This window comes from Corylus avellana, chromosome 7 (assembly GCF_965113065.1).
Source record: "Corylus avellana chromosome 7, dhCorAvel1.hap1.2, whole genome shotgun sequence".
In the NCBI taxonomy this organism is placed as follows: domain Eukaryota; kingdom Viridiplantae; phylum Streptophyta; class Magnoliopsida; order Fagales; family Betulaceae; genus Corylus; species Corylus avellana.
The window spans coordinates 1,875,957-1,899,072 of NC_142496.1; the positions used below are offsets into that span (position 1 = coordinate 1,875,957).

Genomic DNA, 23,116 nt, shown 5'->3' on the forward strand with positions numbered 1-23,116 from the left:
ACCCGCCCGAGACCGGCACTGGACCTGACCGGGACCTGCTCGGAACCCCGGAGGGACCTGCCTGGGACCTGCCCGAGACCTAACTGGGACCTAGTGAGGTCCCGAGCAAGTCCTGGTCAAGTCCCGGTGGGTCCTAGGCGGGTTCCGGTTAAGTCCCGGCGAGTTCCCGGGGGGGTCCCGGTCAAGTTCCAGCAGGATCTCGGTCAAGTCCCAAGCAGGTCCCGAGCAAGTCCCGGTTAGGTCTCAATCAAGTCCTAGGCGGGTCCCAGGTAAGTCCCGGGCGAGTCCCGCCAAGGTCCCCGGCGGGTCCCAGTCAGGTCCCGGGCGAGTCCCGGGCAGGTCCTGGTCAGGTCCAGGGCGGGTCTCGGGCAAGTCTCGGACGGGTCCCGGTTAGGCCTCGAGCGGGTCCCGGGCAGGTCCCGGGTAGGTCCCAAGCGGGTCCCGGGTAGGTCCGGGTCAAGTCCCAGGCAGGTCCCTGCGGAGTTTCGAACAAGTCTCGTGCAGGTCCCGGCGGGGACCTTATTGGAAAAAAATATATATAAAAAAAAATATTAAAAAAAAAAAAAAAATTTCCGTGTACAAGGTAAACGCCGTCAAATGTTTTCGACGGAAAATATTTTCAAGGAAAATGGTTTTCCTGAAAATATTTTACGAAAGAAACCATTTTACGTCGAAGTAAACGGAACCTAAGTGCAGACCATGGCAGACTAGACTTATGCTTTGGCATGTGTTAGCGTCCTTTTGACTGCAATTTTCATGCCACTCCTAGTGCAATTCACAGGCAAGATGAGATTATTGCTGTAACGAAACTATTGGAAGTCTCGTGCCCATCTAGTGAAAGGCCCCTTGCAATTTATGTGCTTCACCTTATCGAGTTAATTGGCCGAGCCTCTCCTATTTTTATCTCCTATTTAGGTCTATCTTTCCACGCTAGGCAAGACCTTCCTAATACAATTTTATTTCCTTGTTGGTTAATACTTCAGCTGGTCTTTCGTCTTCTTGTTCTGCATATGTGGCACCGTTTGTCATACTTCTAACATAAACCAGCTCCATAAAATGCATTGCCAAATGGACTACATTAATGTTCATTTGATAACTGTTTGGAAAGCAGTGCATGGTTTCCCGAATTCTTGTGCACTGCTGAACATGATAATACCAAGGAAAGGTCCAGCTGCAACAATCAAAACTCTTCTACCAAAGAACCAGAGTTGCTAAACATTTAACTAAGAATTGAAAATCAATTCCTTGCCACACAATTCAAATAGACTCCAAATTGGAGTAGAAAACCAACTCAACGAGGAAGCAAAATATGTTGCAGGGCCAACGTGATATTGACTTGAGTAATTCAAGTTATACACAACAGTTAATGCAGATGAAAGATAAGAATGACAATGAAACATGATACATCAGCCTGTAAGTGCAATGCAGCCTCAAGGAGAGGACTTGCAACGGTTAGCAAAGTAGTCCATTGGGAAATTTGCAAACCCTACAAGAAAAAGAGGAAAATGATGAGGTTTAACCACTATACATGCCTATCAACAAGCACCAAAACCCTAAAACAGTATAATTAAAAGAATTTTTCAACAAAGGTTTATTTTTTGAACCATATTTTGGATACCATACCTGACTTGGATAGGTAGACTTATTTCCCATTGATGCCTAAGAAGAAGCCACTTTGTTGGGAAGAAACCATTCCACATGTCAAGTTGCCAAAAGTCCATGTCTTTATCAAAGTCCACCCGCCCAATCATCTCAGCAACTCCCCAAAAACTGTCCAATTCCATTAACCTGAAATAATGAGTTAGGAAAGGATAGGTGTAACAGTAATATAACTTTACACAAGGGCATGACCATATTATCATAAGCATCTAGCTAGCGCTTTAGCAAACAAGTCTCCAATGAAATTAAAATTAAACAAAAGCATTAGGCTAGCTTATTTATGTACTCTAGTAACAACATCAGAGAATGGGGGAAAAAATCCAATTTAATTGTAATTTGTACCATGTTTTTACCATATGAAAATGAAGAAACATGTGATTTAGCTAACAAGAATTGTAGCAGAAAAATGTACTTCAACTCACGGAGAGGAAGAGGAAGATTGGACATTTGCTACTTCTCTCACTTGCTTTTGCTTCAGCATCTCGGAATGCTGCATCTACCTTCTTATTTCAAACATCATAGTTAAGGCTCCTCATAAAGAGAAAAGAATCTCTGACGACTAACAGCAGACGTATGGCAAGATGAAAGACCAAAGAATCCTCACATAACTGCAACTGATAAGGGAGTAAACAATTTAAAGAAATGGGACCCCAACGAATCAGATAGGCAGAGGAGTAATGCAATATACACAAACACCATGAGATAATGGCGCTTTCTTGGTTTTCTCTCACTTCTCCTATTGAAATTCCTCTTCATGATCCTTACCAAGAGGATTCCCACAATGTGACCACCAAGTACAAGCTCCACACAATTCCAGCCAGCAGTGTAACATGACACTGCAGTGGAATAGCCAGCAAAGTAGTCCTTTTGACAAATTGTAAACACACAGCTTTTGGGCGAACCTTACAAGAAAAAGAGGAAAAAATCAATCCAAAAACAAAATGCTATTGGGAATAATATTCAAAATGGGACAGAGACAAGTGAGTATGTGCTTTAGAAAGCTGTGTTTCAAACCATCTTTTACGAGAGGCCGGATTAGTTTCACAAGCCACAAGAAAATGGAGGACAACAAGTTTGGTTTGGATAGCTTTGTCATATGCACTTCTGAAAGCCCTTAGTGTTGAAACTCTTTTGTACCTCTGCATTCTTTTCATATGATCTGCTCCATTCTCCTTGTCTCCATCAGAAAACCTTACATAGCAATACCAACTTCAATAAAAAAATGTCATACTTCATATCATAGAATTCCTTTTTATTTAAACACAAAAGAAGAAGGATAAGAAGAAGAAGAAGAAAGTTATTCACAACCATGTACATCAAAGAACTTATTAAGCAAAATTGCATGAATGACCAAATATTTGAATCGTGTCAGTTCCAATCTTACAAAAGAGCATGACAATGATTAAGAAATGCCTTAGCATAATACTTGCACAAATAAAACAAGAAAACAGAGAAGTAGCCTTTACCAATTGTAATCTAAGTCTTACCAATTAAGGTGGCTTACTACATGACAGGTAGAAGCTATGGCTAAAGGATTTAGAGTTGCTAAACATTTAACTAGGAATCATAAGTCATTTACTTGCCATAAAATTCAATTATAATAGCATAGACAACTTGACCTTAACACTTTTCTAAAAAGAATTATTAAGAGAGGCTATGAAGTCTTTGCTGAGTAGAATTATTCAAAAAAGCAAATATGCAAGTCAGCTAGTGGTGCTTCAGATTGTTGTTGTTAAAGTTCATCTTTTGGTTTCTTATCCGGTTTGAAACTCTGAGCTTGACCAAAATCGTTCAAGTTCACTTGAACAAACAACATGACAAGACAAAAGGCACATTTTGTAGATGAGTAGGATGCTGCTCTTCACTACCACTTTTCTAAAAAGAATTATTAAGAGAGGCTATGGAGAGTAAACCGCTAACATGAAATTTGAAGTGAAATTTGCAGCATGTGACTTGCCTGCCACATTACGCAAATCCTCCACTATTATTTATCATTGCTGATGAATTTATGCCAGAGAATGAGGAAACATATGATTTAGCTAACAAGAATCTTAGCAGAAAAATGTACTTCAACTCACCGAGAAGAAGAGGATGATTGGATACTTGCTACTTTTCTCGATTGCTTTTGGTTCAGCATCCCAGAATGCTGCATCTAGCTTCTTATTTCCATTTGGGGTACTTGGACCAAACACCATATTTAATGCTCTTATGAATATCATCTTCACTGTAGAACTTTGCAGATTCAGAACCCCAACTCTTACTTTTCGCCTGTTGAGTCTGAATTTCCAATTTGTTAGAATATATGGTGAGACTTGAACTTAAAGATTTGATTTGAAGATAATACAAGGCATCAAAGTCTTAGCTAAGTCAAATTGAATTTAGCTAAGACTGAGCACCAGGGTGAGCTCAGTCATAGTCAATTAAGCAATGACTAAAATGAAAGAAAATATTCACAGAACAGAACACCCTGACTTGAAGAGAAAAAAAGTGCTCAACCTTTTCTTCAATTTTAAGATAAAAGAAACAACTTTGGTTTGGATAGCTTTCTAGCTAAGACATAAGCTTATTCCTTCCATTGCAATATGCACTACTGAAAGCCCTTTGTGACACTCTGTTTTTCCTCTGCATACTTTTTTCATAAGATCTGTTCGATTCTTCTAGTCCCCCACCTGACAACCTTATATTGTAGTACCAACTTCAATCAAGAAACAGCATTCTTCATATCATTGAATTCTTTTTTATTTAAACAAACAAAAAAAAAAAAAAGAAGAAGAAAATTATTTAAACATATTCTCCTCAGTAAAATTCCTAAATTTTCTCATCAAATCATATAATAGCCAAATTATTGGGTCCATGTTTGAACGCCCTATAATGGAACAAGGACTAGCTATATTTAACTACTGTCTTAGTCATGCATGTGAGATCATGCAAAAGAAAAAAAGAAAAAAAGAAAAAAAAAATGGAAGACACTAATAGATACTAGGATCCTTTATCAATTAGTTCATAGTGACACTATGAGCAAGCTTTTATGTTTGAACAATTGATTTTCTCTTTCAAGTTATTGCTTGCTTTTAAGAAAAAATGGAGAAAAAGAATGAAAGAAAGACAGAAAAAGGCAAATATGTGAAAATTTTTACTAAACCTTGACGTAAAAGAATAATTTCAGTAAAGTTTATGGTCAGCTAAACTTTATCCTTAAGCTATAATGAAGGCCGCAAAAACTAAATTTTCATCCAAGAACTGATCGAGTAAAATTGCATGAATGACCAAATCTTTGAATTGTGTCAATTCCAATCTTACAAAATTGCATAATACTAACACAAATAAAACAAGAAAACAGAGAAGTAGCCATTACTAATTGTAATTTGAGTGTCATTAAGGTGGCTTACTACATGACAGAAAGAAAGTATGAGCATGGGATTTAGAGTTGCTAAATATTTACTAAGAATCGCAAGTCAGTTTTTTGCCACAAAATTCAATTACAATCGCTTGAAAAATTTTACCTTAAAAACTTTACAAAAAAGAATTTTTAGGAGAGGCTATGGAGAGTAACACCACTAACATGAAATTTGTAGCATGTGAACAGCTTGCCACATTATGCAAATCCCGCATAGCGCACAAACCCAAAGCAAAATTTATGCCAAAAAAATAATAAAGCAAAATACTATAAAAGCAGGAACTAGTCCCTCAAATAAAGCAATATTAATTTCGAAGGGTAATAAAAATGCTCTAGTAGATGAGCCAGGTTGTGAAACCAACATGGCTAAGAATCAATATTATGTGTAGAGCCAAAATTCACTTGTAATAAGTGAAGTACTTACATTATTATAACCCAAGTTCTGAGGGTGATTTGATTGATGTAATTGCGATTCACCAAGAGGCATCTGAAATTCCTCAGCAAAAGTCAGAGTACACAAGCTAGTGCCTGTAATTATGGGCTTGACACAATGAAGGATGCGTTTGCCATGTTGGTAGAGTCCACCACAAGGGTGTTGAGAAGCATTCAATTTCATTCTCAGATCTCAACAGCTATACAATTTTCTGGAGCGAAGAATGCCTCTGTTGTTGTGGGTACCATTACCATCTTCTTCTTCATCATCATTACGGTGTCACTTAGAACAGAAATGTAAACTATGTCATTCATCATCATCATCGTCGTTGCCATCATCATCATCATCACCATCATCATACCCTTGTTCTATTATATGGAATGCACAACTTTTAAAGAACTCTAGCTGAGCATCCACGATTTCAAATTTAACTCGAAGATTATTCGTCGTTAGCTGAGAATGGTGTAATAGGCATTTTAACAATACATGATCTTGCTTGGTGATCGGATTTGTCATGTCAGTGAAAGCAAAATTGATTGTTTTACCATTATAGAAGACTTCAACCGAAATTTCATAAAAATCAGAACCTGGAGGGTTTTCATCATCCCTCGATGCAATAACAGCAAAGAAAACAAATATTGTTTTCCCAGAATCAAAATGTAGAGGCCCGGTATCTATTTCACACAAATCAGTATTTGAAACCTCTTTACAATACCTGAAGCAATCTGGAATCCTATTTCCCGGATATTTACAACTAAAGTGAGTGAATCCACTGAACTTAGGATGTCCCTGTTACGCGGATATGACAAATTTTAAGTGATACAGCCTACAAATCAAGACACGCACTAACATGTACATATATATGAGAGAGAGAGAGAGAGAGAGGGAGAGAGAGATACCTCACTGAATAAAAGATTGTGTACAGCATTCCCTATATGTTCAGGGCAATCGGAGAAGTCAATTATCTCTGGCTGCGGTAAGTAGTATATATTATTAAATGGAAATATTTCCAATGACGTGCATCCACCCAAATATACTTCTCTTACATTTCGTGGAAGCTCTGGAACTTCTCGAAGTTGCTTGCAACCTCTCAATCTAAGCCAATACAATTGAACAAATTTGTTGAAGAATGCAGGAAGGCTAACAATAGCGGTACCGCTTAGATCTAGAAGTTCCAAACTATTGAAAGAGCATTCAAGTTGAAACTTTTGTTCCAATGGTTGCAGTGCCGAAGATGCTGTTCCAACCCACAAAGGATTTGGTGGGACAAATGTATTAAATTGAGATCTTCCAGCTTCTCCTAAAAATACTTCCAATGATGAGCAATTCGGAGCATGCACTTCTCTTACATTTGGTGGGAGTACTAGAATTTTTCGAAGTTGCTTGCAATTTCTCAATGTAAGCCTATTCAATCGAACAAATCTGTTGAAGAATGTAGGAAGGCTAACAATAGCGCTACCGCTTAGATCTAGAAATTTCAAACTATTGAAAGAGCATTCAAGTTGAAACTTTTGTTCCAATGGTTGCAGTGCCGAAGATGCTGTTCCAACCCACAAAGGATTTGGTGGGACAAATGTATTAAACAATTGAGATCTTCCAGCTTCTCCTAAAAATACTTCCAATGATGAGCAATTCGGAGCATGCACTTCTCTTACATTTGGTGGGAGTACTAGAATTTTTCGAAGTTGCTTGCAATCTCTCAAGTGAAGTTTCTCCAATTTGACAAATTTGTTGAACCATATAGGAAGGCTAACAATAGCGCTATCCGATAAATCTATACTTCTCAATGATTGTTGTGCTAGAATTTCTGTTCTAACCCCCATAGGCTCTGGTGGATCCTCCGTATTAAACAATTGAGATTTTCTACTTCCTTCTAAAAATATTTCCAATGACACGCACCCCCAAGCCCTTACTACTACTATATTTGGTGGAAGTCCTAGAATTTCTCGAAGTTGCTCGCATCCAACCAAAGAAAGGAACTTCAATCCAACAAAACTTTCGATACATCGAGAAAGCGTAACAATACCACTCCCTGATAGATTTAAATGGTACAACGTGGACGTGGAGACCCAACCAAGTGCCCTTAAGGAATCACAACAGTAAATATCCTCTAAACATTCCATTTTAGGAAAGCTCTTAAGCATTGAAAATTTCTCAAAATTGATTTTCTCTAGAGATCTCGACTTGAAGCTTTTCGGGAAACTTCTAAGATTAGAGCAAGATATAAAGCTCAGCTTCTTGAGCTTTTCAAGGAATCCAACAGAACAATGAACCTCAATTAGATTTTTGCAATTACGAAGTTTCAACAACTCTAAATTTGGAATCCTTGAAATATCAGGGATTTTTTTAAGGAATTCACAGTCAGAGAAAGTCATAGTTGTCAAGTTTTGGAATTGCTGTCAATAAAAAAAATGAAATAAATTAGTTTGAACTTTGAAAGAAGTTTACAACAGAATTTAAAAACACAAATACTAAAATAAATATTTTACCTCAACTCCCTCCAATATCTTGATGGGACTAAGAGCCATTCTTAAAACCACAAGTTTCTTTCCACGAAAATTGGGTGGAAAATATTCTCCGGGATATCCAACCCAATCTATCAGTCTTAACTCATTAGAGAGAAAATTAACCTCTTCAGAAAAACGTGCATTACGATTTATAAATATTCTGAGCCATTTCATCCTCCCAAAGGCAGTGGGACTCAAGTGTATCGGCTGGCTTAGTTCTGGCAAATCTATCAATATGCCTTCAACTTTGTATGTTCCCTAGCAAGAAAATGTATAGATAAGTGTACCAACAAAATCATAACATAAAGACACTCGCTAGAACTATAATTCTTGTCATGATAAAATTTCTATATCTATTTTATATAAATATATAGATATATGCATTTATTGCTTTGTAAAAAGAAAGAAGCTGATAATCCATCTGCTTTGTCTTTGTATATTGCCTTTTCTTTTTCTTTTGTAATATTATTAGTCAAGTTTCATTTACTTGTTATTGTACAATGAATAACAAATCATTGAGAGAGGCACCCCATTTGGTAAAGTTATAAAAATGATTTTCGGTTTTAAAAAAGAAAAAAAAAATTGAGAATTAATTTGGTGGCCTGGTGGGAGTCACGTTTTTAAAAAATGTTGTATTTGGGGTTCATAAATGAAAATTGGTTTCATAATTTTCAATTAAAAAAAAAAACTGAGATATATTTTTACAAAATAAAACGAAAAATTAATTAATTTTTTTTAATTATGTTAATAATTATAATAATTATATATTTTAATTGAGTGACACGGAGGGGTGGGTCTGATCAATTCCTTTCATAAATAATAAGATCGATCACCGGCCTCCGCACTTGAAAATGTGAGCATGTGTTTTCAACAAATATTTATTTTTTATTTTTTTTAAAGAAAAAACATAAATAATAAGAACAGCCTCCATGCATGCCTGAGAAAGTGATCATGCGTTTTCAAAACATTCGATTACGAAGGTGTAAGATGTTTTCTAAAATAAAATTGTGTTTTATGTTTTGTAAATATTTTGTGGTCTGTTTTGTATAAAGAAGTTCATTATAATCTTTAAAATTTCTAATTAGAAATTAGTTTTATTTTATTTTTTATTTTTTAAATCTCGATGTGATTAACCACCTCATATCTTCTCCTTCTATTATGAGCATCACTAAATATTATTTACGTACATAAAACATCTAACTAGCTTCAACTAAAATTGTTATTTTGTAAAATCTCAAGATAGGTCGTGATAAATTAATTGTCTTGTTATTTGAAAACAATTTTACAAATGCTTTTCCAAAAACACAGCCTTAGGCCAATTAAACAGTCGTACTATATTGTAGTCCTGGTGTAATTTTAAATTGGTTTTGAACTTTTTTTTTTTTTTTTTTTTCCTATTCAGATGAGGGAAAGGGAAAAGGGAAGGTTTTGAACTTAAATTGATTCTACTTATTGGATTCTTGTCCGTAGCATATATGTATCAACATACAGATATTTGCATGTAAGTACTTTTAAGCATTTGTTTTAAGCAAAAATAAATAAATAAATGAATACTAGTGGCTTAACTAATGAAAAATAAACAAATGTAAAATTAAAAGGTATTTTTAACATAATTCTTACCATATCTTCTTCTAGGACACACCGAACATCTTCATGAAGCCACAATCTGCTGCGCTCGCCAGGATTTGTGGGTGATTCTTGTCTAACAATTTCTCTACCCATTTTTCGCAGCAAGTCATGCATCACCAATGTTCCATAACAAGACTCAGTTATGAGACACTTTTCCTTTAGCTCTTCGATGCCACTATATGATATAAAACCAAAACTATCTAGCTTTTTTTTGACATCTACATCATTTCCATTGAAGAAGCAAGCGATGTCCAAAAAAATACTCTTTGCATTTTCATCCAATCCATCAAAACTTATTTTAAGTTTATTTTGAATATCATTGTGAGGAATTATTTTGTACTTGTCCAATTTATCTTTCCAATAAAGTACATCTTTACCTTTTAAAGTCGAGCCTAGCACCACTAAAGCTAGTGGCAATCCTCCGGCATAACATACGGCATCTTTTGTGACATCCACATAACCATCATTAGGTATGTCTCTATCAAAGGCATGATAACTAAAGAGTTGAAGAGCTTTATTACAATCCAATTCCTTCGCCTCATAGGTTAAAACTTGATGCTTAGTTAGTAAATTTTTATTTCTTGTTGTTACGATGATTTTACTTCCTAAGGCTAACCAATCACCTTTTCCGACTAACTTTTCTAATGGAACTAACTCATCGACATCATCAAAAACTAAAAGTACCCGTTTTTGGCGAAGCCTCTGTTCTATTAAAGTAACTCCTTGATCAACATTGCGAAACTTTAGACTTGGGTCCCTTAGGATCGCAAAAAGAAGTTCTTTTTGCAAATGAATCAGACCGTCCATTTGGCCGGAAGTTTCTCTAATGTTTTCAAGAAAACACTTATTGTCAAACTGAGAGGAAATCGAGTTGTAAACAGCTTTGGCGATAGTTGTCTTACCAATTCCACCAGTTCCGAAGATCCCTACCATGCATGTACTGTCTTTCTTCTCTATATCTAAAAGAGACTTCACAGCTTGTACATGAGACTCTATTCCAATTGGATATTTGGCAACTTGCAAATATGTATCTTCTACTAATATTGAATTCACCCATTCAATGATTTTCTGAATAAATTCAGCTTCATTCCTACCAATACAAAATTTGAAAAATTACATTTTGCATTGAAAATGACTAATTTTCAAAATATGATCTTGAGGTGTATGAAAGTTTTAATGAATTTAGAATTCTTTTTGATAAGATAAAAAGATGACCAGGAAAAAAAATTCAAAATAATTGAACTTTTGCAAAATAACAGTGTACGTGTGTTTGTAACTGGAATCAGGAAAAAAAAAAAAAATTATAGAACAAAGGTACAAGAGCAGTAATAAATACCTGTAAGACTTTGAATGCCACCCGGAAATAGTTGCCACTTCTGATAGGGTTGTTTGCCACTTCTGCACCTTCAATTGATCATCTTTGAACCTCTTTTCATGTTTGGTAAATGCTTCTCCAAAACTCTTTCTTTGATATCGAACATCCGATGGATCTACCTTGTAAAACACTGGTGCAACCATTTGTCCTTTCCTTTCCTTACAATCACAGATCTTTACAAGTTCCTCCAAACACCATGAAGATGATGCATAGTTTTGAGAAAACACAATGATTGACATCCTTGACTCCTCAATAGCTTTGAGAAGTGTTGGAGAAATGTTCTCTCCTCTTTCAAGGTTGACGTCATCTTTGTAGGTTTTGATTCCGCTTCGATCCAAGGCGGCATATAGATGAGCAGTAAAATTTTCACGAGTATCTTCACCTCTAAAGCTCAAGAACACATCATTAGGCCATTGACGGGTGGAAGAGGAAGACGAAGAAGCTCCGTGAAAGGCCATGGACGAGGTTACTAGAGAAAATTGAGAGTGAATTGCAGAACTTCTAGCCATAGATCCAAATTAAATAATATATACATAAGAATACAAGTTGGTCACTCACACACATGACGCGTCAAAAGAAAATGAGCAACTTCTTGGCAACTTCCTTAAAGCTGACGACGTAATTATTGTGTGGAAAAGTGCCATTCAGATTTAAATTTCGACCAACCAATTTTCCCAAGGACGATAAGTTAATGAAGTGGCCATTTTAAAAGAAACTATTTACTTTTATTGTGATTGCATTCAAGAGAGACGAGCACAGTAGCACATTTTGCAGCAGAGCAAAGTGATAAATTGGTACTCTGTTATCCTAGCGATATTGATATACCATTTTGCTGTATATACCTTTGAAACTTTTAATGTTATGTTGAACGATAAAAACAAAACTATGCATTAATTGCTCTGTTTTATGCGATGGGCTTCTTGTCATGTACTATCTTTCTTCTTTATATTTAAACGCCACTTTATATCTTGTACATGAGACTCTATTCCGACCGGATACTTGGCAACTTGAAAGTGTCTCTTTCACTAATATTGAATTCACCCGTTCAATAATTTTCTGAGTAAAGTCATGCTCATTCCTACCAATACAAGATATGTAAAATTACATTTTGTGAATGACTAATTTCAAACTATGATCTTGATGTAAGTGAAAGTTTTAATAAATTTAAAATTATTTATGACAAAATAAAAAGTGTGGTTAGAAATACTTTAATTCTTTAAATCACACCAGGACAAATTAGCCACTTGTGTTAGGGTTGTCTTCCACCTCTGCACTTTTAATTGATCATCTTTGAATCTTTTTTTAATGTTTGACAAATGCTTTTTTAAAACTATTTATTTGATGTCATACTTCTGATGGATCAACATTGTAAAACACCGGTAGAACAATTTGTCCATTTCTTTTTTTACATTCAAAAATAGTCGCAAGTTCATCCAAATACCACGAAAAAGATGCATAGTTTTGTGAGAGTACAATGACTGAAAAGTTGATGCCGCGTTGCATAATATGAAAAGAATCCAAGTTGGTCCCAAGTACACGTGACGCGTCAAAAGAAAAATCATGAGCAAAATTTGTCGGCAACTTCCTTTCTATCTACATGAAAAAAAAAAGATGAAAAAAGAGAGAAAAAGCGCTGCGGTAACATATATGAAGTCACGCGTTAAAATTGCAGTTCAAGTGGGTCCATTGTTTAAGCCAACAAATAATTGCACCCTAGTCCTTAGCAGGTTGAGGATTGAAATATTAGCCCTTGCCGAGAATAGTTTTTGTATCCCACCTTTAACTCTATGCTTTTGAAGCCTCCCTGCATTTAATAATACTTCATTAGTAAATCAAAAGCACATATTTAGGGGATAAATATACATTGGCCCTCTCAACTAACAACTATTTTTATTTTGCCTCGTAACTTGACAATTGTGAAACTAATTAGATACATTAAATTACCATTTTATTGAAATTAAGCCAATTTCCTATCATTCTTTCAAAAAATACCCCTATTTTATTTTTTTAAAAAAAATTTAACTCAATCCGTATGCAACGAAATTACAATCACCTTCAAAAAAAGAAAGATAAATGCAGGAAATGAAAAGACGGTATTGATAATAGTTTGGAACTGTAAATGTAGGGAAATCGTAAATAATAGTTTGCGGTATATACACCATACAAGTTGTGACTTATGAGTTTCTCAAAAAAAAAAAAAAGTTGCGACTTATGAGAGAGATAATTGTTAATACAGTTGAAAGATAAGAATGACAATGAAACATGATACTGTAGTGCAATGGGAAAAGGATCCTCTCCATTTCAAAATCCCTCCATTTCCTCCATTTAGTGCATTTTGAAGGGTAGTGTTGTCTAAAATTTTTAATGATAGTAGTGCATTAAATGCAATACTCTTCAAAATGCACTAAATGGAGGAAATGGAGGGATTTTGAAATGGAGAGGATCCTATTCCAGTGCAATGTGGCCAGGAGAGGGGACTTGCATTAATACTTAGTAAAGTAGTCCGGTCCTTTGGGAAAATTGTCACATCATTTTTGAATGGACTTAAGAGGAACACAAGAGGGACTTATAGCATTACTCTGGTAGCTGCCCTCTATTTTTTTTTATTTAAAAAATAATAATTTTTAAGTTTTTTCGTTATATATATATATATATATATATATATATATATATATATAAGAGTAACACGTGTCAATATTTTGATGGTGTTGACATGGCACACTAATGAAATCCATCAACTATTTGACAGAATTTAACTGCAATAACTAAATTAAAAACAAAATAAATCCCTTGAATGTTGGCCTCCACCAGCAGACCCCATCCCTTCACTTAAGGAGGGAGGGGGGCTTTCCTTCTGTGAAAATCACGAATGGGGGTGGCTCTCTACTTGCCTCCATTGAATTTGAAGGGGCGGCCTTCAAGCACAGAGGCGGGTTTTCATTTATTTTCTTTTTTGCATTTTTTATTTCTTGTTCTTAAATAATAAGACAGCCTCCACAATTGAAGAGTGAGCATATGTTTTCAAACATTTGATTACGACGGTGGAGGGCGTTTTCTAAAAAAATTGTAATTTTTTTTTTAATAAAAAAAAAAACAAAAATTGTGCTTTGTTTTGAAAAATGTTTTTATTAAAAATTAATTTTCCTAAAATTATACTTATTCAATTCTTCTGTCTAACATAAATGTACACACACACATATATATATATATATATATATACACGTATTTCGGCATTTTTAAATAAAAAAAGTTCAATATTTTTCTTGTAACTTAACTTATGAAAAATAAATAAATGTAAATTATAAAGGATTTTTAACATAAGTCTTTCGTCTAGGACATGACGAACAAACCTCAACCTACTATGTTCCTCATGTTCTTTTGGTAATTCCTCTTAACAATTTCTCAACCCATTTCTTGCATCAAATCATGTATAATTAATCTCCTCTTAAATGAACTAATACATTTGAGAGACTTATCTACAAGTACTTCAATGCCATTTTTTGGAAAGAAATTACAATATTTTAAGGAAAATGTCATTCTCAGTGTCCTCCAACCCATCACAAATTATTCTAATTTTTTTTTTTTTACTAGAAATTCTTTTGTACTCGTCCAGTTTTTTTTTCCAACAAAGTATATCTCTTTTCCTTTAGAGCCAAGCCTTGCGTTGTTAAATCTAGTGGCAATCATTCACTATAACGTACAACATTTTCTGCAATATTCCGATAACCATCATTAGGTTTGTCTCTTTTAAAAGCATTCCAACAAAAAAGTTGAAGAGATTCATCATGATCCAACCTATTCACCTCGTATATTGAATCAACTCCATGTGCACGAAGTAAAAGTTTATCTCTTGTTGTTATGATGATTCTACTTCCTAAGCCAAACCAATCACCTTTTTCGGCTAACTTTTCTAGTTGGATTGACTTACCCACATCATCAAGAACTAAAAGTATTCTTAAACGGGAAAACATCAGCTTTATCAAAGTACTTCCTTGATCAACATTGTCAGAACTTCCTAAGATCTTTGAAAGAAGTTTATTTTGCCATTGGATCAAACCATCCTTTTGGCTGGAAGCTTCTTTAATGTTTTTAAGAAAACAAATACGTTCAAGCTGAGCATCAATCGAGTTGTAGATGGCTTTGGAGAAAGTTGTCTTACCAATTCCACGAGTTCCAAAGATCCCTACCATGCATATTCTGTCTTTCTTCTCTATATCCAAAAGCGACTTCACCTTTTGTACACGAGACTATTCCAATTGGATATTGGGCAACTTGAAAGTATGTCTTTTTTACTAATATCAAATTCACCCCTTCAATGATTTTATGTATAAATTCAGGTTCATTCCTGCCAATACAAAAAGTTAACAAAATATCTAATGTGTTACTTTCATATAAAAAGAATAAAAATTATGTATTAAACACGTAAGACTAAAGAAAAGTTGGTGGTACAAAAACTATACATACCGCAATAAATGGAATGTTCATTTTCAAATTTAGGTGATGAACAAGTTACTTAAGCAAATTATACCATCCAAAACAAAGGGAATTGGTTGAGTTTATTTAATTCATGAACAAAAATTATTTAAAAGATTAAAAACAATTAGACATTTTTAAATGGAATATAGTTTCACATATATGAACTTCACATGCATGAGAGCAGGTGTATGACAACGGAATCTATAAGTAGAAGGGATTTTAGAAAGGTTTCATGATTCGAGAGAGTGGGGATCTTCCTCTCTTTAGAAAGTTGAACATTTCCACCTCCTTGTCGTTCTTCCAAAAGACAAGACCTGATCAAGGTGTCAATTGGTGATCCCCTAAGGGCATTTCCAAGCTCTTTACATGTCCAGAGGATTAATCCCCCTCGGGTAAATATTAGTAACTGCTCTAACATCTCCTACGCTTGTATACACCCTGCGATCAGATCCAGCATATATCAGAATACCAAACCCAGGGATTCAAACATGAATTGGAAAGAAAGGAAATTAAAAGAAAAAAAAAAAAACTGCACGCAAAGGTAAAGAAAACCCTACTTCAAATTTTATATTTTCTAGTATTTTGAAATTGTTTTAGATCTAAGAAACACCTCCACTAATCATGCCAAATACAACCATATATCTAAGATGAGGGGAACGATTTCATATAACAAATATAGCATAAACCACAACATTTACTCTTTCAATATCTACTTATCAAAAAAAAAAAAAAAAAAAAAAAAAAAAAAACCAGAAAGTTGGCGCATATTAATTTAAGAACAGAGATCGCGGACGCTATTCAAACTCCAACCTGAAACAGGTCCCAAATTCGAGTCCTTTTCTCACAATTTCAGGGCCAACAAACACAACCATTTAACATACATATATACAGCCCCTAAATGCGAGACAAATTTAAATTCCAAGCCCTAGAAATTAACGATCATGGATTCAAAATCTACGGGAACAGAAATCAGTTACAATCAAATTCATACACCAAACAAGACGAAATCCCCACAAAATTTTTTATCATTGAATCCATGAATTTTTTTTTTTAAAAAAAAGGAATTTGAAGGAATCAGAGACGAAAAAACAAATACCTGCCTTTCCTCGGAACTCTGAGAAACCCTACGAACGAAGAAAACCCAAAAAATGGAAGAAAAAATAAATAAAACCAAAAATAGAAAAGAAAAAACAGCCAGCGAGGGAGAGAGAGGGGAAAAGGGAATCAAAGTGAGAATTTGTGAATGTTCCGCTATATATAGACGCGGTTTTAGTGTTATGGTGTAAAAGGCGTGCAGGTGTTCTTTGACCAAAGTCGTTTGACGGTGAAAAAGTAAAACTTGGCGCACGCCAGCAAAGCCTCGAGATCCCCAGGGCCACAATACTTTGCCCAGTCTTTTTTGTGTTTCTCTTTTATAACTGCAACAATAATATAGCTATTAAAATTAGTATTGAATTTATAATTAAAATTATTATTGAATTTGTGATTTATTATAATTAAATTTTGATCAAATAATAATTTTAATAGTCACATCATTCTTAAAATGACTCAAGAAAAATACAAGAGAGACTTATAATATTACTCTTATTTGCCCACCGTCTTAGCAGTTAAAAACACAAAAATAAAAGACAAGGATTTTATATTTGGAAAGAAATCTTCAATTCCATTTATTAAATTAATATTTTAAACTACGTAATTAACAATAAAAAATAGAAAAATAGAAAAAAAAAATTTTTTGATTAAGTCATTGTGACTTCTATAGAACAGGTATTATATGTCCATGTGAGTATGTGACATTCATAAATACAATATAAAGAGTTAAATTGATAATTAAATAATTAAATGGCATTCCATAAGTGGTATGTTAATATCTTGCTTACATTAGAAATTTGTCAATTTGTTTGAATATTTGGATTGGGAATGTTTCTGTATTTGTTTATGTATCCTTTATAAATTATAATTCCTTACAATTTTAAAGAAATAATAAATTCTCAAATTTCGCAATTTTAATCGTTTTAAGCATCGAAATGCTTGAAAAATACTACCTATTAAAATTGTGGTTAGTTCCAGTTGAAAATTGAATATTTTCATCAGTTTCTAACTCTCTATGTTGTACAAAGCTCTGAGTAAAAAAATTGTATTTTAGCTTTATGAAGAAGAATCGTTTCTACAAAAGTGAAGAAGTATTTTGAAAGGAAATTTTTTTTTGGTTACCTTCATAACATGTCACTTTTTTAATATGTAGCATTTTTCAAGCGTTTTGATGCCTACAAATGATCTAAATTATCTAATTTAAAAATCTACAATTAAAAAAAAAAAAATTATAGGAAATCATCATGGGTGCTTTATTGGGTAAATCTTGTATTATCAAAATCACTAATAAGAAGATTAGATATGGATATGGTATTAGACAAACTTTACTTTCTGTTAGTGGACAAACTTGTGTATGACTCCTTTTCCACATTAGTTATAGCGAGAAAATCTAACCTTATCTTTTTTCTTTTCTTTTTTCTGAAAATGACTTTTTTAGCCTTTTTATCTGCCCATAAAAAACTTTCTTATCTAAAATTCTGAATCGGAATAATCAATACACCGCCTTCTAAAAATAGCCTTTTTTTTTTCTTTTTTTTTTTCTTTTTCTTTTTCTTTTTGGTCGGAGAAAATGAATAAAGATTCCGATAATTAATTTTCTAAATTGCATGCAATTTGGAAAGCTCTCCAAGAGAATTTAGATGATTTGGATTAGGATTTGAAAGGAATCCGGATTGGCTCAAACAAGATGTATTTGGGTTTGGATGGATCCACCCCCCATGTTTATAAGCTTATAAAATGCAGAAGTTGCATAACCACAAGCTTTCCCATGGCTTTTGTTGCAATCTGACTTGGACGACAACTCTTTTTGGATATTGAATTTTGGTTGAGATCACAAATATTGGATTTTGTTTTTCTTTATCTTGAACTCCGTATTTTATTAAAATAGTTTCATTATAATCATTATTTTAGTCACATATAACCTTATTAAGATATAACAGACTAAAAAAATTGATGATCGCTCAAGTGATAAATAGTAAGATGACAAAATCTTAAGTGATAAATATTAGAGAAATGTTAAGGGTCAATAAGTTCTTCATATTAAGATAACAAAATCTACACTACTTATTTGCTAAATTTTTAAGGATTTTGTTGTGGAATTATCCTAGAAAATCTAAATAAATTCATCATCATTAACTGGATCTGACTTTTAAGCACTAGGCACTAAAAGCAAGGCACTAAAAGCAAAAGATAACAAGCTTCATGATCTTTACTAAGAAAATAATTGGAAATTTATCATATTTTTTCACAACTAAATGCAAAAAATAAGAAAAAAAAAACAAAAATTAATCACACACGACACCAAAATTTAAGTGATTCGGCTTACCAAGTTTACATTTACTAGTGAAGGCAACCCAAAGAAAATTCACTATAAAAAAAATGGAGTAAAGTACAAAAGACTAACAAAACGAGAAAATGACTCAAAACCCCCAAAAGGCAAAAACACCCAAATCCCACAAAAGAGTAATAAGACGAGAAAACCACTCAAAACCTTAATACAACCAAATCTCACACTCACACAAAATAAGCAAAATGGCGAGATTTTCTAATGTCTATTTTTCTCTAAGCTCCCTTTTATAGAAGCTCAATGTCGGTTAGAAAACAAGGACTCCGACATTGTTAGGGGTGAAAATCAATTTCAGATACACAACAGAATTAATCTACATACCCTTCTTTGTGCAAATTAAATAGTCACACTGGCACCAAAAAATAAACTCACAATGCAGAATAATAATCAAGCAACCCACAAGCAAGACACCAAAATTTTTACGTGGAAAACCCTCCAATGTGAAGGGAAAAAACCACGGGACCTAGACCAGTCAAATCTTTCACTATCAACAATAATGAGTTTACAATTATCTTCACTAGAAAAATATTTAGAGGGAAAATATCCAGAGGTTATCACCACATCAAGAATATATGCATTATTGGATTAAACATAAATTCATCACCCTAAAGTGGATTCCAACAAGAATAAAGAAAGATCTCACCAAGTATGTATTAACAACAAAGTGACTGGAGAGAAAGACCAACGATCGACACCAATCAATACATAGTACTCATCGTCAGGAACAACATACTAAAATTGCATCAAGATCGGACCACAAACAGTGACAATTCCAAAATCCATTGGAATAGAAACTCCAAGTTAGCAAAGCACAAGCCCAACATCTGATGGGATTAGAAAACAACTGGGCACCACTGTCTTGACTTGAATTCAAGTAATTCATAACAGAAAACTCCTATATGCAGAAGGATTCCCAAAGCTTCTAGGTGAACCCTACAAGAAAAAGAGAAAAATGATAAAGTTTATAGCCACTGTACATGCCTATCAAAAAGAGCCAAAACCCTAAAACAGTATAATAAAACGAATTTTTCAACAATGGTTTATTTTGAACCATATTTTGGATGCCATACCTAACTTGGATAGGTAGACTTATTTCCCATTGATGCCTAAGAAGAAGCCACTTTGCGGGGAAGAAACTATTCCACATGTCAAGTTGCCAAAAGTCCATATCTTTTTCAAAGTCCACCAGCCCAACCATCTCTGCACATATGTGAATAGATAAATAAACACACAAAAAAGAGGGGAAAATACACTCTATCTTCTGAACTGTCTACTCATTTATACTTTTAACCCAAATATTTAAAAAGTGATGTTTTACCTCCCAAAGTATCTGATATTGACATTTGATCCTTATGAAGTACACTTTACTTTCCTAAAGTATTTTGAATTGGCACTTTACCCCTGAGTTCAAATGTCCTTCATGAGGGTCAAGTGTCAATATTAAATACTTTGGGAATGGGGGATAAAATGTCACTTTTTAAAATTTGGGTTAAAAGTGTAAATGAGTGGATCGTTTAGAGGGATAAAGTGTACTTTCTTCAAAAAAATAAATAAATAATCCCCAACCAATGACTATTAACATCAGCTATTTCTATTCAAAAAATTATTTACCCTTCTTAGCTTTTTATCTTCTATCTACTCCAAGCATCGACAGCAGCATGACCATACTATCATACTCATCTATCCAGCTCTTTAGCAAATAAGTCTCCAATGAAATTAAAATTAAGAAAAAGCATCAAGCTAAAATCCAATTGTAATTTGTACCATGGTTTTACCACATGAAAATGAGAAAACATGTGATTTAGCTAACAAAAAATGAAGTACCTTGTTCAGTGTTTTGATTGGTGTTGTATGAGGAATAGACTTTGAAAATTTAGTAGCAGTGTTGCCAAATATTTTCATAGAGTTTAAGCCATTTTACTTGGAAAAAATAGTCCAACCTCTGACACAAAAGATTGATCCAAAGGAGACAGAGTAAACAAAATTTTCCCTCTAAAAATGAATAGAAAAAGCTTCTGATCCACAGGAGACATGTTGCTGAACATATCCTGAGGAAGGAAAATATTGTTGTTGGCCGGCACACTGCCCGTCAGCACCCACAAGTGTCCCAGAAGCAGATGAGTTATAGCTAGGCAGGCAATAGACCAGTGAACCCTCGAGCAACATCCTATGAAGAATGTAACAGTCACCAATTTCAATTAGTAATGCCACATTTGTAGGTAAACATTTGCAGGATATACATCAGATTCATTAGAAATTTCCACAAAGTCTATGGATCAGGACATACCGTATGAGAACCATCCACATGAAGATTATAATGATCATCCAACTGAGTCAAGGATCCATTATATCCTGCAAAATGACAGAATAAACAAAATTGTCCCTCTAAAAATGAATATAAAACCTGCTAATTCTAAATTGTTAAGTTTTGGTTGTTTTCACAACACTCTTGCACTTGTCTATGAGATTTTTCTGCTGAGTGCATTAGATTCATGAACTTAATCGAGCACCAGGGTGAGTTCAGTCATACTCAAGTAAGCTATCACTAAAACGAGAGAAAATAATCACAGAGCAGAGCACCCTTCCTCGAAGAAAAGAAGTATTCAACCGTTTCTTCATTTTTAAGATAAAGAAACCAATATTAATAGTTTCCTTAAAAATCCAAATGCCTCCTTCATGAAAAAACTCAAACTGTTAAGAGTAGAATCTATGGACAATGAAAATAGAGCTGTGGTAATCTCCAAGGACGTGTAGCAACATGAAGATCATGATTCAAATGAATAGCACCTCCTTTCCCAGTAAGAATAGGATACAAAGTGAGACATGATACCAAAATTTCATCATGTATGTACTTTCCAATCAAAAAGAAAGGAAAAAAAAAAAAAGAAAAAAGAAAAAAAAAAAAAAAGAAAGACACACCAATAGATACTAGGACCCTTTATCAATTAGTTCATAGTGACATTATGATCAAGCTTTTATGTCAGAAGAACTGATTTTCTCTTCCGTGTTGTTGTGTGATCTTAAGAAAAAATGGAGAAAAATAATGAAAGAAAGACAGAAGCAAATATGTGAAAAATTTAACTAAACCTTGAAGTAAAAGAAAATTTTTAGCAAAGTTTATGTTCATCTAAACTTTATCCCTAAGCTATAAGGCCTCAAAAACTAAATTTTCATCCAAGAAGTGATCAAGCAAAATTGCATGAATGACCAAATCTTTGAACTGTGTCAATACCAATCTTACAAAATTGCATAATACTAACACAAATAAAACAAGAAAATAGAGAAGTAGCCATTACTAATTGTAATTTGAGTCTCATTAAGGTGGCTTACTACATGACAGAAAGAAAGTATGAGCATGGGATTTAGAGTTGCTAAACATTTACTAAAAATTGCAAGTCAGTTTTTTGCCACAAAATTCAATTACAATCGCTTGGAAAGTTTTACCTTAAAAACTTTACAAAAAAGAATTATTAAGAGAGGCTATGGAGAGTAACACCACTAACATGAAATTTGCAGCATGTTAACAGCTTGCCAGCATAACGCAAATCTTGCATAATGCACAAACCCAAAGCAAAATGAAATCCTGAATATGCCATAAAAATAATAAAGCAAAATACTATAAAAGCAGGAACTAGTCCCTCAAATAAAGCAATATTAATTTCAAAGGGTAATAAAAATGCTCTAGTGGATGAGCCAGGTTGTGAAACCAACATGGCTAAGAATCAATATTTTGTGTAGAGCCAAAATTCACTTGTAATAAGTGAAGCACTTACATTATTATAACCCAAGTTCTGGGGGTGATTTGATTGATGTAATTGCGATTCACCAAGAGGCATCTGAAATTCCTCAGCGAAAGTGAGAGTACACAAGTTGGTGCCTGTAATTATGGGCTTGACACAATGAAGGATGCGTTTTCCATGTTGGTAGAGTCCACCACAAGGGTGTTGAGAAGCATTTAATTTCATTCTCAGATCTTGGCAGCTATACAATTTTCTGGAGCGAAGAATGCCTCTGTTGTTGTGGGTACCGTCACCATCTTCTTCATCATCATCATTACGGCGTCTCTTAGAATAGAAATGTAAATTGTGCCATTCATCATCATCATCATCATCATCATCCTATCTCTGTTCTATTGGATTCCTGTCGCTTTCATCATCATCATCATAATCATAATCATAATCATCATCATCATCATCATCAT

At 34.1% G+C, this 23,116-nt stretch overlaps 1 protein-coding gene across 14 annotated transcripts; it reads right to left on the reverse strand.

The window, feature by feature from the left end:
- Positions 1–1,230: 1,230 nt before the first annotated feature.
- LOC132185537 (uncharacterized) lies at positions 1,231–23,115 on the reverse strand. Of its 14 annotated transcripts, none has more exons than XM_088518348.1 (6): positions 3,738–4,412; positions 2,674–2,868; positions 2,425–2,561; positions 2,082–2,273; positions 1,624–1,788; positions 1,231–1,486 (listed from the first exon to the last, which is right to left on the reverse strand). In XM_088518348.1, exons 1-4 carry the CDS (start codon positions 3,809–3,811, stop codon positions 2,260–2,262), a joined length of 420 nt encoding a protein of 139 aa, XP_088374474.1. In that variant the 5' UTR covers positions 3,812–4,412; the 3' UTR covers positions 1,231–1,486; positions 1,624–1,788; positions 2,082–2,259. The 14 variants fall into 14 exon arrangements, 1 of the variants encoding a protein (XP_088374474.1); XR_015912877.1 differs by lacking the exons at positions 1,231–1,486; positions 1,624–1,788; positions 2,082–2,273; ... (1 more) ...; positions 2,674–2,868; positions 3,738–4,412 and adding exons at positions 19,459–19,848; positions 19,986–20,115; positions 20,527–20,620; ... (1 more) ...; positions 21,203–21,267; positions 22,689–23,115; XR_015912872.1 differs by lacking the exon at positions 3,738–4,412 and adding exons at positions 2,965–3,635; positions 22,689–23,115 and having other exon boundaries at positions 2,082–2,868.
- Between the last annotated feature and the right edge of the window lies 1 nt (position 23,116).

Bases quoted from the DNA above. Each gene is read 5' to 3' on its own strand.
- LOC132185537 (XM_088518348.1), bottom strand. From the start codon at position 3,811: ATGCAGCATTCTGGGATGCTGAACCAAAAGCAATCGAGAAAAGTAGCA. The intron at 2,869-3,737 runs GTGAGTTGAAGT...TTTTTATTGAAG, and splicing joins CAATCATCCTCTTCTTCTCG to TTGGTATTGCTATGTAAGGT. The intron at 2,562-2,673 runs GTTTGAAACACA...TTTTCTTGTAAG, and splicing joins CCGGCCTCTCGTAAAAGATG to GTTCGCCCAAAAGCTGTGTG.